Here is a 15491-nt window from a genome sequence, read left to right on the forward strand (position 1 = left end):
CAGTAGTAAAAACAATAACACTATTAACAGTTTTCCATATTCTGAGGAAGTGAGTTGTGACTTTCATTGCTATAATACTGTGAGGTCTGGTATTTCTCCCTTGAGTCGGTTCAAGTCCTATCAATAGGAGATTTCTTTCTTTTCACCAGTTTTGGGAATTTGCGTTTCTCTTCTGATTTTAAACTGTGGTGACGTCCCACTTGGCTCCATTTTGCCGACAACACACAATAGTAGCTACAGTCTACTCAAATCACTTAATTTTCTCACGTAGCCTACCTAGAAAACATTAAATCATGGTGTTAGAGAATTCTCCAGATCGATGCTAAGACTGAAGGAGGTTGTCAACTTGTCAATGAATCTGTTATATACTCTTAAAGAGTAAGAATGGTTCATTTGTCACATGAAACTGAATCAAGATTTATTATACTCTATTCAGTGTCTCCATCTAGTGGCTATACTAAAAGACACTACTGAAAAAGGACACACACTCAGCTCTTCGCGATTACTCAGTCGCCTAGAATTTTATTTTATATTTTATACAGCACTGGGTGTTTTTTCATCTTCTTCCTTTTTATGTCTGCACTCATAACTATTACTTAATATTTATTACGCGATTTAATTACGACGAACATGTACTTTGAACAAACATTTCAAGTCATAAAATGGATCAAAGGTCAAAGTTCCTCAGACGTTTCCTGCCACCTCACTATGACGGACACAACGAATTGTTATCAGGTAAATACAAAAATAATCTTCAGTTCTGTATTTCACCTGTATTTCTGTGTTGTTTGTGTCTTTCAGAATTATTATTAGCCTATTATTATTATTATTATTATTAATCATAGTGTTACACCAATTCTTTACTTTCACTTTCACTCTCTTTTTAAATTACACAACGCATTCTTTTCTAACCAGAGCGGGTCTTTGATAAACACCCTTTTGTGGAACGACAACAGCGAAACAAATCTTCTGTAGTGTCTTAGCGCGTGTTGGTAGCATAATGGCAGAGGCTATACTTGGAGATCACGACCAGTACAGCTGCTCAATATGTTTGGACTTGTTGAGGGATCCTGTGACAATTCCGTGTGGACATAGTTACTGCATGAGCTGTATAGGTGAGTGCTGGAATACAAATGATCTGAACGGGGTCTATAGATGTCCACAATGCAGACAGGCCTTCAATTCAAAGCCTCCACTCAACAGAAGTACAGTGCTTGCTGAAATAATGGAGAAACTGAGGAGCACAGAGCTGCAAGTGTCAGAGTCTGCTCAATGTCTTGCTGGACCTGGAGAGATTGCGTGTGATTTCTGTGCTGGAGAAATGATCAAAGCTGTCAAGTCTTGTTTGGAGTGTCGAGCCTCTTACTGTGAAACACATGTACAACCCCACTATAATGTTCCTGCCCTAAAAAAAAAAAAAAAAAAAAAAAAAAGATGATTAATCACACCCTTTTTGTGCGATTAATCACAGTCTTATCAAGAAAATAAGCATAGGCAATTTGTTTAACACATTCATTTTGTCATAATTTGCTATATCCAGCAACCCATCAGATTGATTCACACAAAAATATATTTTCTGAAAACTTTTTCCAAAGTAAATTTAGGTATTTTTCAACAAAAAAAAGGACACTTATTAACTAAATTATATAAGGAGGCCTAATTCATAAATGTATGCATACCAAAGCACATATGAAAAAAAAAATATTACAGAAATTCACAGTGTATAGTAGGCTATGTTTACAGTGCAACAGCAAAGAGTTTGTTCACATTTTTAAAAAGTTAAGTTGCGATACCGAACAGGACCACATGGAGATGCCAAAAAATCTCTAAACCAACCGCCTTGACCTTGACCTTCGTATACTTACTACAGTAGGCCTACACTGATCCATTCAGAATGACTAAACACAGCAACATACACATGACAAATCAAAACATTATCCTGAATGTGTGTGGAAACAATAACAATGTACTGAAATGTGTCTGTACATAAATACTATGTGCATCCAGAGCGCACATTACACATATTCTTTGCATGTCAATATAACGGACTTGTGTCCGTGGTAACTGTAGGCTACAACACCCGGTACCGGTCACCGCAATTGTTCTTGATTACAATCCTCATTCTGCAAAACTTTACTAGTGAGATGCTGGTTTGTTTTTTCCAGCCAAGAAGTTTGCATATATTTTGGGATATTTTGACATTCGGTTCAGTCTGTATTTTACACAGAGTGTGAAATGATGTAATTTTACGTACTTTGTAAATTTATTTGCATTTTATTATTTTAACACGTTAAAGATTTTGAATTAACCACATGCTTCACATTATCAATCGCAGCGCATAACGCATAACTTTGACAGTCCTACTTGTATCATTACGTAATTACAAAATGCTATTGACAAATGTTTTCAGTAAGATTAAACAGACTGCAACTGATTTGCCCTTAGATAAAACTCACAGACACTCAGACAAAAGTCAAGCAGACAATCCAGGCAAAAGAAAAAGTGCTGCAGAAGATGAACATAGACATCGCCTCCCATTCAGTAAGTTCTGATGTAAAACAAATAACTTTCACACTTTTACAGAACAACTCTGCATTTATCAGACACAAGGTTAATCACTGCCATGTTGGATCTTGTAATTGTAAAAAAACATTTTTGTTGTGCTTTGGTTCTCCTCAGGATTCTGCAAAGAAGGCAGTGGAAAACAGTAAGAAAGTCTTCAGTGAATTAGTCAAATTTATTGAAAAAAAAAGCAATGAGGTGATTGAAGAAATAAAAGCTGAAGAAAAAGCTGATCTGGATCAAGGCACAAAGCTACAAAAGAAGCTGCAGGAGGAAATTACTGAGCTGAAGAAGAGGGAAGGAGTTCTTGACGATCTTCTACAGACAGACAACAACATCCAATTTCTTCAGGTACAAGCACTATAAGCAATATGATTATATTAGAAGCCAGAATTATAAGAAAAAGGACTGTTCAAATATTTACAGTTCTTCTGAAATTTATATGACCTAGTCCTTGAATATTTTTCCCCCACAGAATTGTGAGTCCGCGTCCTCTGCATCTGGATCTGATGAGTTGCAGAGTTTCTCATTTCAGCCATACTGCTCTTTTGAGGACATAAGAAAACTTATATGTGAGCTTGTTGGGAGACTGGAGACTACTTGCATGCAGGAAATAAGCAAAACAGTTAATAAAGGTAAAGTAACGAATGATTTCCATTTAATGACTTCTTGTATCTAATTGTATTTGTGAGTGATGAAATGGTTTAATGTAATCTCTTACTTTTAGTTTCAGATTTGTCAGCAAAGAGGCCTCCATTTGACATTGTAGTTGGAGACCGAGTCCATGTGAAGCCGTCTGTTGTTACTCCAACACACAAATGGGGATCGGTTACTCACTTTAGCATTGGTGTTGTTAAAAGTGAGAGCACTGACTGATATTGATTTGTATTTATATTAGACATGACAATTCCTGTTATTTAGCACAATAAGTAAAATTATATATTTTTACACACACACATACTGTATATATAAAACTTTAGTTTCACTTAACATCTATAGTACCACAGAGTGAGAAAATGTGATAGTTACCATTACTGATTTTTAAAAAATATATAAATACTTCTGCAGAAATTCAGGATGATTTGTTGACTGTAGATTTCCCCGAACAAAGAAACTGGACTGGTGTAGTTTCAGAAATGGAGCATGTGACCAGTGCTGGTTCAGGTAATCTACCATATTCATCAAAAAAAAAAAAAACTATAGAAATATGTAGAACATCTGACTTATAGAATATTGCACATTGCATCTGAGCAATTTGTAATATTTTACTTGTTTCAGATTTGTCAACCAAAAACGATCCATTCAACATCAAGGTCGGAGACAAAGTCAGAGTGAAATCTTCGGTTACTACCCCAAAACATAACTGGGGTAGAAACATCACTCATAAGAGTGTGGGAGTGGTAAAAGGCAAGATCTGTATTTTTTTCCCTCATATACTGTAAATAATTTATCAAGCAATTCTCACTAAAGAACAGGTGTTACAATATGAACTTGTTCTCTGTTTAGACATTAAAAGTGATGACAGTGTGGTTGTTGACTTTCCTGGACATGCAAACTGGAAAGGAATTCTAACTGAAATGGAGCAAGCAACTAATGATGATGAGATTGGTAAATAAATGTTTTAAGTAGCAGCTTCAGCAGAAACATTCTTAAAAATAAAGGTTCAGCATAAATGTTCTATGCCAAAGATGCCATAGAAGAACCATATTATCTTATATTGAAGAATATTTTAATAATATAAAGAACCTTCTGTGCAATGGAAAGATTCCATGAATGTTAATGCTTCTTCATGAAACCATCAATGCCTTTATTTTTAAGAGTGAATATGACTCCAAGCAGTACATATCTAAAGAGTCTATTTTAGCAAAACAGTTGTCCATCTGTAGAACGAGGCACAAAGTGTTTAAAACAACAAAATTTGATCCATGAGAGAATAATCTATGAGAGTCTTCCATCAAACACTCAGACCTCCATGTGATTTCAGGACCTTCAAGTCTGGACTCCAATATTAAGATCGGAGACAAAGTTCGTGTGAAGCCGTCTGTTGTTACTCCAACACACAAATGGGGATCAATCACTCTCAAAAGCATTGGTGTTGTTAAAAGTAAGAGCACTGAGTTTCATAACTTACATTAGTCATACAAATGTCTGAAAATGATGAATGTTGAAAGAAATTATTATAGGCTCACTGAATGCCTGTTAGAGTGCGAAAAAGCAGCATATTTTACATGAATGGTTTGTTTTTTATGTTTGCAGAAATTCAGGGTGAGTCTTTGACTGTAGATTTCCCGGAGCAAAAAAACTGGACTGGTATTGTTTCAGAAATGGAGATTGTGGCCAGCACTGGTCCAGGTAATTGTTTGTATTTAAAAACATGATCATTTAAATAATTGCAGAGAATTTTTAAGCTGCAGCTTAAATGTTGTGTTGTGCACTTAGAAATGAAAGTGCTTACTGTAATATTTTACTTGTTTCAAATTTGTCAATAATAAATGCTCCAGTTTACATCAAGGTTGGACATCAAGTCAGAGAGAAACCTCCCATTACCACCCCAAAACATAGCTGGGGTGCTTATGTCACACATAAGAATGTGGGTGTGGTAAAAGAGCAAGATCTGTGTTTTTTTCCCTCAGATAAATCATGTTATCAAGCAATCCGCACTCAAGTACAAGCCTTAAAATTTAGACATTAAATGTGATGACAGTCTGATTGTTGACTTTCCTGAACATGCAAATTGAAAGGGAATTCTCTTTTAAATGGAGCTAGTAACCAGTGATGATGAGCTTGGTAATTACACAGAGTATTACAGTATTTCCATGACATTTAAGTAGCAGCTATTCAGCAGAAATCTCCTCTCAGACGATCGTGACGCTCCTTGCATTTCTGGATGTTCAGGTCTGGAGTCCGTTATTAAGATTGGAGACCAAGTTCGTGTGAAGCCATCTGTTGTTACACCAACACACAAATGGGGAGCAGTCACTCACAAAAGCATTGGTGTTGTTAAAAGTGAGAGCACTGACTGACCGGCAATGATTTCGGCATGCATTCCTCATGCATTGTGCTTTTTACCAGAATAAATGAAATGATGATTAAAGTTTTTTGTAGGCTCACTGTGTGCCACAGAGTGAGAAAATAGGATGTTTGTTTATTTTTTTTAATGTTTTTTATTTCTGCAGATATTCAGGATGAGTCTTTGATTGTAGATTTTCCTGAGCATAAGAAATGGACTGGTTTAGTTTCCGAAATGGAGCTTGTGACCATTGGTGATTTAGGTAATCTTCCCATACAATTTTTTTTAATCTGTTTGTACTTGTAAGTGAAAATGTGCTTTGTATTATTTTCTTTTTTATATTTGTTAACAAAAAATGTTTCAGTTGACATCAAGGTTGGAGACAGAGTCAGAGTGAAATCTTCCATAACTACTCCAAAACACAACTGGGGTGGACAAGTCACACACAAGAGTGTTGGTGTGGTAAAAGGCAAGATCTGTGTATTTTTCTCAAAGAACAAACTTGAATAAACTACTTTAATATATTTATCATATACACTGGCAGCCAAAGGTTTTTTTAAAGATGTCTTTCATGTTCACCAAGATGCATTTATTTAATAAAAAATATAGTAAGTTCAGTAATATTGTGAAATATTTTTACAATTTAACCTCTTAAGACCCGAGAAAAGATTTTTAGGAAAAAAATAGTTTTTTTCATGTCTTTACATTGTTTATAGCATTAAAAAAAGTAAAACATTATATTTCAATCATAAGTTATGCTATGTCCTTGGTAGAGGACATCGGGACTCCTTTTAAAAAAATAAAATAAAAAGACATTAATGAACATGCATAGGCAAAAACAATAGATTTTTAAAATCACCAATACATTTTTAGTTTTCAGGATTTTTTTTTACCAAACTTTGTATAAAGATGATTCTCAGCTATGTTATAACAGAATGATTTGATATACCATTTTTCTTTCTGCAAAATGTGTGTAAAATGGCCATAAACGGGTTTTCTCATTATATACAATGTATATACAACTAAATCAAATTTGCATTTTAATGTGTTTTTGGGGCAATATGTAATGAAAAAAGAAGTGTAATAATGGGAGTAATATTTGACAAGATTTTCATTATAATATATAATATTTCATAGGAATATTGAAATATATTTTCTTTTCCTGTTCATTCATTCTTTATTTGTCTCCCAAAATGCTAATAAACATGCTTTTAGTCCCAGTGTCCTCATATGAGGACATGTATGAAATCAACATCCTGTTTCCTAACCGAAAGTTATATTTTGATTTGAAACTCCATAACATTTTCATGAGATGTTGATTTATGACAGAGTTTAAAAATTAGACACATTTAAATGATAATTACAAAATATTATCATATTTTCATAAGAGTGTCACTAAATTAATATCAGACATTTTTGAAGACCAAGGAGAGGGAGTGGTTATGGTGAAACATCCAAACATTTAGTATCTCTGAAAAGCCCTGAATGTGCTCTGTACAGGAAAAGTGTGGCATGTATAGTCTCAGAGAAATACACCAAAATATAATGTCCTCATATGAGGTCACAGGGTCTAAGGAGGCTAAAATAACGGTTTTCTATTTGAATATATTTTATTGTACACAGTATATTTACATTTAGTATACATGGAGTTGCTCTTGGAAATGATATATTTTAAGTGGCTGTCCTCTTATCTGGCTAGATATCAAATCTGAGGATGTGATCGTGGATTTTCAAAAACACAAAGGCTGGAAAGGTATTCTTTCCGAGATGGAGTTGGTAAACGACTCAGGTCAGTTACTTGAAGATGTGTTTTTTCCCCTGAATTAGTTTTTGTTTCCTACCAACATGCAACCAAAATCTTATGCCTTTCTGTATGTCTACAGACACTGACATTTCTAGATCCCCCTAGATCGTGAAGATGTGACTGTGGATGTCTCTGCTCACCATTTGCTTTTTTGAATGAGTTTTCACTGAAACATGCCAATGTCTTTATTTGTAAGTTTATAGTCATGTAAACATGAAAAATTTACCCTTTTTGTATTTCAGTCTTACGGTTTTCATACTGGTGTCCTTCACAGCACGGGAGAGATATTATATTAGACAGAAGTTTATGTTAATGGTTCTTTTCATTCAGGTGTTTCAAAATAATTTGCATTTTTTGTCTTCAATTTGACTCGTATGATTGCATCATAATTTATTAGCTACAGCATGGGTGCTGCAGTTAGAAAGAGTCTTTCTACAGATATAGACTGATTTTTAACAACTGAAATCTGTTTTAGCTCTGGGAATGAGCACATACACTGAATTATGTCTGTTCAATCTCACTTTAATAATAAATCTAAAATAATTAATTCTAATTTTAAAAATAATAAATTGAAAATGTCCTGTCAAAAATACAATCCAAACAAATGGAACAACTTTTTTTCTTTTTTGTCTTTTGAGTGAATTAAATAAACTGCACTGATATTCAACCATTGTGGCTAAAGCTTATAGGCATGTGTATACATATTGGTCTACAAGTATCTGTGGCTCTTGTTTTGTATATTTCTTCCTAGCTGAGTTTGTTTCAATTAAAGAATCATGATGACAAGCTAATTATTTGTATTGAGGAATTAGTTGTGTTGACCATACAGTTCAGTTCGCATGCATTACTGATTTTCATGTTCGACAAAACTACATTACCCAACAGGCTTTGTGGCTGCACGACTAAAACGCTTCCGGTTTCTGTCAGGAAGACTTTACTAGATGTCTCCATCTAAAGGTGATACTGAAAACCCCTAAATTCAAAGATCTACGACCATAACTCAAAGCACACCAGTCTCTGTTATGAGGAAAATACAAAAAACAATGATTTTTTTTACCCTTCCCAACTCACATAAGCATTTGTATCACTGTATTTGTGTATATTATGATGAATCATTCCTTGCTTTCACTTTCACTTTCACTCTCACACTTATACCTTCACTTACATCCATGGTTCTTTGCTAACACAAGGAGGTTTTAGCAGACATGGCAGAGGCTATACTTGGAGATCACGACCAGTACAGCTGCTCAATATGTTTGGACTTGTTGAGGGATCCTGTGACAATTCCGTGTGGACATAGTTACTGCATGAGCTGTATAGGTGAGTGCTGGAATACAAATGATCTGAACGGGGTCTATAGATGTCCACAGTGCAGACAGGCCTTCAATTCAAAGCCTCCACTCAACAGAAGTACAGTGCTTGCTGAAATAATGGAGAAACTGAGGAGCACAGAGCTGCAAGTGTCAGAGTCTGCTCAATGTCTTGCTGGACCTGGAGAGATTGCGTGTGATTTCTGTGCTGGAGAAATTATCAAAGCTATCAAGACTTGTTTGGAGTGTCGAGCCTCTTACTGTGAAACACATGTACAACCCCACTATAATGTTCCTGCCCTGAAGAAACATAAGATGGTGAAAGCTGCAGTCATTCCAGTGTGCCCCAAACACGACAAGCTTCTTGAGGTTTACTGTCGAACGGACCAGAAATGTGTCTGCATGCACTGCTTATTGGATGACCACAAGGGCCATGACACAGTGCCATCTACAATAGAGCGCAACGAGAAACAGGTGAAGATGTCCATCATTTTTTCCCCTTTGATGACCCAACTTAACTTAATTACAAAATGCTATTGACAAATGTTTTCAGTAAGATTAAACAGACTGCAACTGATTTGCCCTTAGATAAAACTCACAGACACTCAGACAAAAGTCAAGCAGACAATCCAGGCAAAAGAAAAAGAGCTGCAGAAGATGAACATAGACATCGCCTCCCATTCAGTAAGTTCTGATGTAAAACAAATAACTTTCACACTTTTACAGAACAACTCTGCATTTATCAGACACAAGGTTAATCACTGCCATGTTGGATCTTGTAATTGTAAAAAACATTTTTGTTGTGCTTTGGTTCTCCTCAGGATTCTGCAAAGAAGGCAGTGGAAAACAGTAAGAAAGTCTTCAGTGAATTAGTCAAATTTATTGAAAAAAGAAGCAATGAGGTGATTGAAAAGATACAAGCTCAAGAAAAGGCTGATCTGGATCAAGGCACAAAGCTACAAAAGAAGCTGCAGGAGGAAATTACTGAGCTGAAGAAGAGGGAAGGAGTTCTTGACGATCTTCTACAGACAGAGGACAACATCCAATTTCTTCAGGTACACTTTGCGTTAAGCAAATGTTTTAAGACTACTTATCAAGAGTTATACATTATTACACACTCTCTTTTCGGTACTTGATTCTGATTGGTATATTAATCGGTCTGATATTTCCTGATATTTGCTGTCGATTGGCAATGCTGTATATCAGTCCGCTCTGAAACAAGTGTTACTTTAATGTCTGTCATATCACACCATGGACTCGCTCTGTCCTTTTTCACACAAACGCAACTGTCATATTTTGTCTCAGTTATCAATTGTAATGAAAATGACCTTGGAAGACTTCATTATTATTATTACTGTAAAATTGTTACAGTTGCTGCTAACATTTTCTACGTGTTGCACTTATTTAAGTGTTGTATATAACACAATAGAAAACGCAAAAATGGACTGAACTTTTCTGCAGAATTATGAGTCTGTGTCCTCTTCTTCTGGGTCTGATGGCTTCCCCAGTCACTCTTTTAAGTCTTGCTGCCCTTATCCGGATGTAAACGAACTTGTTTGTGAACTTAAAAAGCAGCTGGAGACTATTTTCAAGCAGGAAATTAATGAAACTGTTCGAAAAGGTAAGAGTTATTATGAGTTACTTTCACTGGTTGTATTTGATTGTACCTTTGAGTGATGAAATAGGCCTATATGTTTTACCAGTTTCAGATCTGGCCATAAAGAACAATCAAGTCTGCATTAAGGTTGGAGACAGAGTCAGAGTGAAACCTTCTATTAAAACCCCAAAATATGATTGGAGTAGCGCTATCACACAAAAGAGTGTGGGAGTGGTAAAAGGCAAGATATGTATTATTCTCATAAACACAAATGGTACATTATGCTGCAAAACATCACAAACGAGTATGTGCAGCACTCACATTTGCATGTTCTTCTTTCAGATATTAAAAGTGATAAGTGTTTGGTCATTGACTTTCCTGGATTTGCAAGCTGGAGAGGACTTCTTTCTGAAATTGAGCCAGTAACTGATGATGATGAGTGCGGTAAATATGCAGAACAGAAATAGAATGTTTCCTCATCTAATTAGTAGCAACCCAGCAAAAATCATATGAGGTCTTGTTTGGATAAATATTTTTGCTACAGAAATGTGACATTTATATACTTGAGGATACTATACTCTATTAACCCAGCTGTTTATCTACAGAGTGAGGCATTTGAGACTGCCACAGCGGTAAATCATAAGAAATTAGATTCTGTTCTACTCTCTGTATTTCAGAATCTTCAGCTCTCAACTGCAATATTAAAATAGGAGATAAGGTCTGTGTGAAGCCATCTGTAGAAACGCCCAAGTATCTATGGGGTTCAGTCAGCCACAAAAGCATTGGCAGTGTCATAAGTAAGGAGATCATCTGCTGTCATTGATCTGACAGATTGAAACAGTTATTGTTACTATCACTCAAATTTTAGGCATAAAAAATCTTTTCAAAGATAACAAAAGATTTCCTCTCTCTAGATGTGCAGGGTGAGACTGTGACAGTAGATTTCCCTGGGCAGGAAAGTTGGATTGGTGAAGTTTCTGAAATGGAGCTTGTAGTCAGTGCTGATTTAGGTATTATAAACTGAATAATTAAATCAATAGTAAAATGTATGTATTTTTAGATGCCTGTATGTGTTTCACTGTTATTTTGTTAAATAGCATTTTAATAATTCATCACCACTCAATGTGTGCCACTCCACACAGTTTAATCTGTTTTAAGTACATGGTCCAGGCATTGATTTAATAGAGATCATTTTTATAGTATATTTTGCACAATATAGATAAATGACAATATCTTCAAGAGATGATCTGTGCAATATGGCCAATTGTTTTATTAAGAAAACCTGTGCCCTGATATTTATATATATACAGTGGGTACGGAAAGTATTCAGACCCCCTTAAATTTTTCACTCTTTGTTATATTGCAGCCATTTGCTAAAATAATTTAAGTTAAACACTGTCAATATGGGGTGCTGTGTGTACATTAATGAGGAAAAAAAATTAACTTAAATGATTTTAGCAAATGGCTGCAATATAACAAAGAGTGAAAAATTTAAGGGGGTCTGAATACTTTCCGTACCCACTGTATGTGCAAATATATACTTTTTCTATTAAACACATTTTTTGTTACGTTTTATATTCATTTTCCACACTTGAATGTTTTCATCTAGATTTGCCTAATCTAGGTGTAATGTATTAGCCTAACTCTATGTTTAACTAGTAACACTACTTCTTAGGGTCCCCCAGTCATGCCTACTTCAAGATAGGAAACAGAGTCAGTGTGAAATCTTCAGTGAAAGATCCAAAACATGGATGGGGATCAGTCACTCACAACAGCATCGGTGTCATTAAAAGTAAATACACTCAGCATCTTTCACTGATTTTACTCATTCAGATTCATATATTGCGAGATACCTGAAAATGAAATTAAACACAATCATTTACACATCAAATGATTTTGGGGTTATTAATGACTTTCTGATCTTCGCCAGGAATTCAGGACGAGTCTTTGACTGTGGATTTTCCTGAGCAGACAGATTGGACTGGTGTCGCTTTAGAAATGGAACTCATAAACGGAGATGTTTCAGGTAATTTGATGGCTATTAGGATATTATTAAACAAAAACCTGTAAAAAAAACAGTTGGCTAGCTATTATGTTTATTTTAGACAAAATTTGTTGGTTAAACATTAAATGTATCATTCCATATGTAATGCCATAGTTAAGGGTTAATTCATTATCAACCTGCTATGGTTAACCAACTCTGTTTATTATCTCTATACAAGCTATTGCATTTATTCTAGTGCTATTTTAGTATCATACATATACTATTATATTTTTTATTAATATTTCTAATTTGTTTGTTTTTTCTGATTTACATTCACTACAAAAAATGCTTTTCTAGCTTAGATCTTTTGCCTTGTTTCCAGCCAAAATATCTAGAAGTAATTGCCAAGGCAACATTCCTCAGTAAGTTGAACTACTAAAGTAACTAAAACTAAAATGAAAATAATAAAGACTATATAAAGAAAACACAAAAAACAAATAAGTAACAACAAAATTACTAAAACATTAACTAAAATGAAACACTGCAAAAAATTCATTTTTTCAAACAGAAAACAAGATTATTTTTCTTACCCCATTGGCAGATTATTTTGCTTGTTTCAAGCAAAAACTCACTTGAATTCGACTTGTTTTTTCTGAAAACAAGACAATAATTTTTACTTGTCTAGAAAATCCTTCTTGATTTAAGAATTTTTAGATATTTTGGCTGGAAACAAGACAAAAGATCTAAGCTAGAAAAGCATTTTTTGCAGTGTTTCATTTTAGTTAATGTTTTAGTAATTTTGTTGTTACTTATTTGTTTTTTGTGTTTTCTTTATATAGTCTTTATTATTTAGATTTTAGTTTTAGTTACTTTAGTAGTTCAACTTACTGAGGAATGTTGCCTTGGCAATTATCTGAATTTTTTTAAACTTTATTTCAGTTAATCTTTATTTTATTTCACAGAGCAAACGTTTTTTAATGGTTTTAATTTTAGTTTACTGTAATAACCCCGACCCATTCCTCCATGACTTTTAAACTGACATTGCAAATATTCCTTTATAATTCAGAAGTGCTCAGTTTAAGGCCTGGAGCGAGGGTCCGTGTTAAACCCACCATCAGAACTCCAGCACATGGCTGGGGAAGTGTCACCAAGCACAGCACTGGAGTGGTCGTAGGCAAGTGTTATTAGCAAGTTAGAATGAGCTGAAGAACTACCATATTTAAGTCACAGCTAGCATTTTCTATCAGTTTCATAAGAGTTAATGACATTTTCTTAGAATATAGCCAATAGATAATCACCAAATACAGAAATGTCAAAGGATATCAGTAACAATGTCTTTCTTCCCAATGTCTTAACAGCTATAGATGGAACCAAAGTGACTGTGAACTTTCCTGAACAGTTTAGTTGGACTGGCATTGTCTCAGAGATGGAAGCTGTACCTTAATGATGATACACAGCATCAAGGAGCTGTTCACGACATGTACACTGCACACGGGTTTAGAATATACAGTATATATGTTTAGGGGTAATGCGTTTGCTCTTAACACCAGGGTTTAATGCACAGATTAAAAATGCCCATTGAGACCCACTATGACCTGACCCTTACAGTCTCAAAGAACCTATTTTAACTGTGAAACATAGTTATTATATAAACATAAACAAGATTGCATGAAAAAGGTATATTGACACTAGCATAATATATGCTAATACAGCCCATCCCTTGAGTGCGTTTCTTATTTTCTTTATATGATGTTAAGACTCTGCTACTCTCGCTCTCTGTCTTAGTCTGATTATTTAACACTAGAACTACCGGAATTCTATAACTACTAGAATGGCCATAGCTGTCATTCTGACTGTTATACTAGACTAATCTGAATGCCATTTTTGTCATATCATATTTACATTCGGAGCTTCTTTTGAGGTTTTACAATGAAGTTTTGAATGTTTTTGTCGTCATAGTTTATGACATAATCACCCTAAAAAATTCAATATTTTTTGTAATATTTAATTGTGTAAGAGCTACACATTAGATACTCATTCCAAATGATACTAGTGTAAGATTTTTTATTTTACTAGTAAGATTTTTTTTATTTAACTTTACAGTGGATACTTGATGCTAGTAGCTAATAGCTTGAAAATATATTAGTACATTTTAAGGATTAAATGTTAAAATGGCTTACCTTATGCTGTATGTTGTTGAGGAGGCCCTGCGTGTGTGTCTCCTGTTTCAAGTAAAGTTCTCTGGTGCAAGCCAGGCAATGGTGTGACTATGGCTGGCAAAAGCCTTAAATAAACACCCCTTTATTACAACCCATCTCATCATTGACTGGCAGAACGCTACAGTAGTCTACAGTATGGGAGAAAAACAAGAGTAAAATTCATGGTTACCTACACAATGTGTATTTAATAGGGATAAAACACGTCATCAAATAAATTGAAAGGATTATTATTAACGCTTTCCATAGAAATCAATGTGCATTAAATAAACTATAAATGTCTTTTTTTGCTAGTACTTAATTTAAATGTCTGAAACCTTTATGCGGTTGAAAACACTGAACAGTTGTGATATATGAAAAGCACTGAGCGTGTCTTTCTCTGAAGGGCCCCCCATGTGAAATTCTGCTTAGGGCCCTATAAAGGCTTGGGCCGACCCTACGGGACACACATAATAACTGCTGAAAAATTTGCAGGGCAGACGTTTTCCGAAGTGAAATAAAAAGCGCCCATCCATAAAAAAAAGGCTCCAGGGGGTGAACAAAGGCCTCCTATAACCACATTTAAATAAATAAAAATAACCATATTTAAAACGTAATAATCAATTTAATCTAGCTTGCGCTCACTGTTGTACACGGAAGCAGCTCCGGGTGGATGACTTATAAGCTGTGTCTCATTTAGAAGGCTGCGCCCTCCGGAGGTCGCATTCGAAGGCTGCATACGTCATCGAGGCTGTCTCATTTCAGAAAAGCAAGTAGGACACTCCGAATGCGACCTTCTTTCACAGGATTTCGGAGGATGCATGAGGTGTATCCTTCGCTGCTACAGATAACCCACAATTCTTTGCGTCGCCGTGAACAACCGTTGTTAATTTGAAAAAGGCCGGCGCCGGCAGATGTAACGTACACACAAGCGCAGATGTGGTGTTTACAACTTACCTTAATTCGCCTCAGTAAAAACAGATAAACTTTGTTTTAAATATCTTCCTCCTTTTTTTCTCTAATAGATGT

General features: G+C 35.0%; 2 protein-coding genes across 4 annotated transcripts; both read left to right on the forward strand.

The window, feature by feature from the left end:
* The first annotated feature begins 491 nt into the window (after positions 1-491).
* LOC107602372 (E3 ubiquitin-protein ligase KEG) lies at positions 492-8173 on the forward strand. 3 transcript variants are annotated; one of them, XM_016294855.1, is made up of 15 exons: positions 492-735; positions 2446-2541; positions 2680-2913; positions 3038-3197; positions 3290-3421; positions 3631-3726; positions 3841-3969; positions 4069-4170; positions 4547-4666; positions 4819-4914; positions 5458-5568; positions 5739-5834; positions 5937-6041; positions 7272-7361; positions 7456-8173. In XM_016294855.1, the coding sequence occupies exons 1-15, from the start codon at positions 631-633 to the stop codon at positions 7479-7481; spliced, it is 1698 nt and encodes a 565-aa protein (XP_016150341.1). In that variant the 5' UTR covers positions 492-630; the 3' UTR covers positions 7482-8173. The 3 variants fall into 3 exon arrangements, with proteins under 3 accessions (XP_016150341.1, XP_016150349.1, XP_016150355.1); XM_016294863.1 differs by having other exon boundaries at positions 3658-3726; XM_016294869.1 differs by lacking the exon at positions 5458-5568.
* Positions 8174-8581: 408 nt separating this feature from the next.
* Positions 8582-14164, forward strand: ftr79 (finTRIM family, member 79). Its single transcript, XM_016294918.1, has 12 exons — positions 8582-9160; positions 9275-9370; positions 9508-9741; positions 10148-10307; positions 10390-10524; positions 10626-10727; positions 10961-11080; positions 11198-11293; positions 11959-12075; positions 12214-12309; positions 13334-13441; positions 13626-14164. Exons 1-12 carry the CDS (start codon positions 8582-8584, stop codon positions 13709-13711), a joined length of 1929 nt encoding a protein of 642 aa, XP_016150404.1. The 3' UTR covers positions 13712-14164.
* Positions 14165-15491: the final 1327 nt, after the last annotated feature.

This window comes from Sinocyclocheilus grahami, unplaced genomic scaffold, assembly GCF_001515645.1.
Source record: "Sinocyclocheilus grahami isolate Dianchi unplaced genomic scaffold, SAMN03320097.WGS_v1.1 scaffold15.1, whole genome shotgun sequence".
NCBI classification, from domain to species: domain Eukaryota; kingdom Metazoa; phylum Chordata; class Actinopteri; order Cypriniformes; family Cyprinidae; genus Sinocyclocheilus; species Sinocyclocheilus grahami.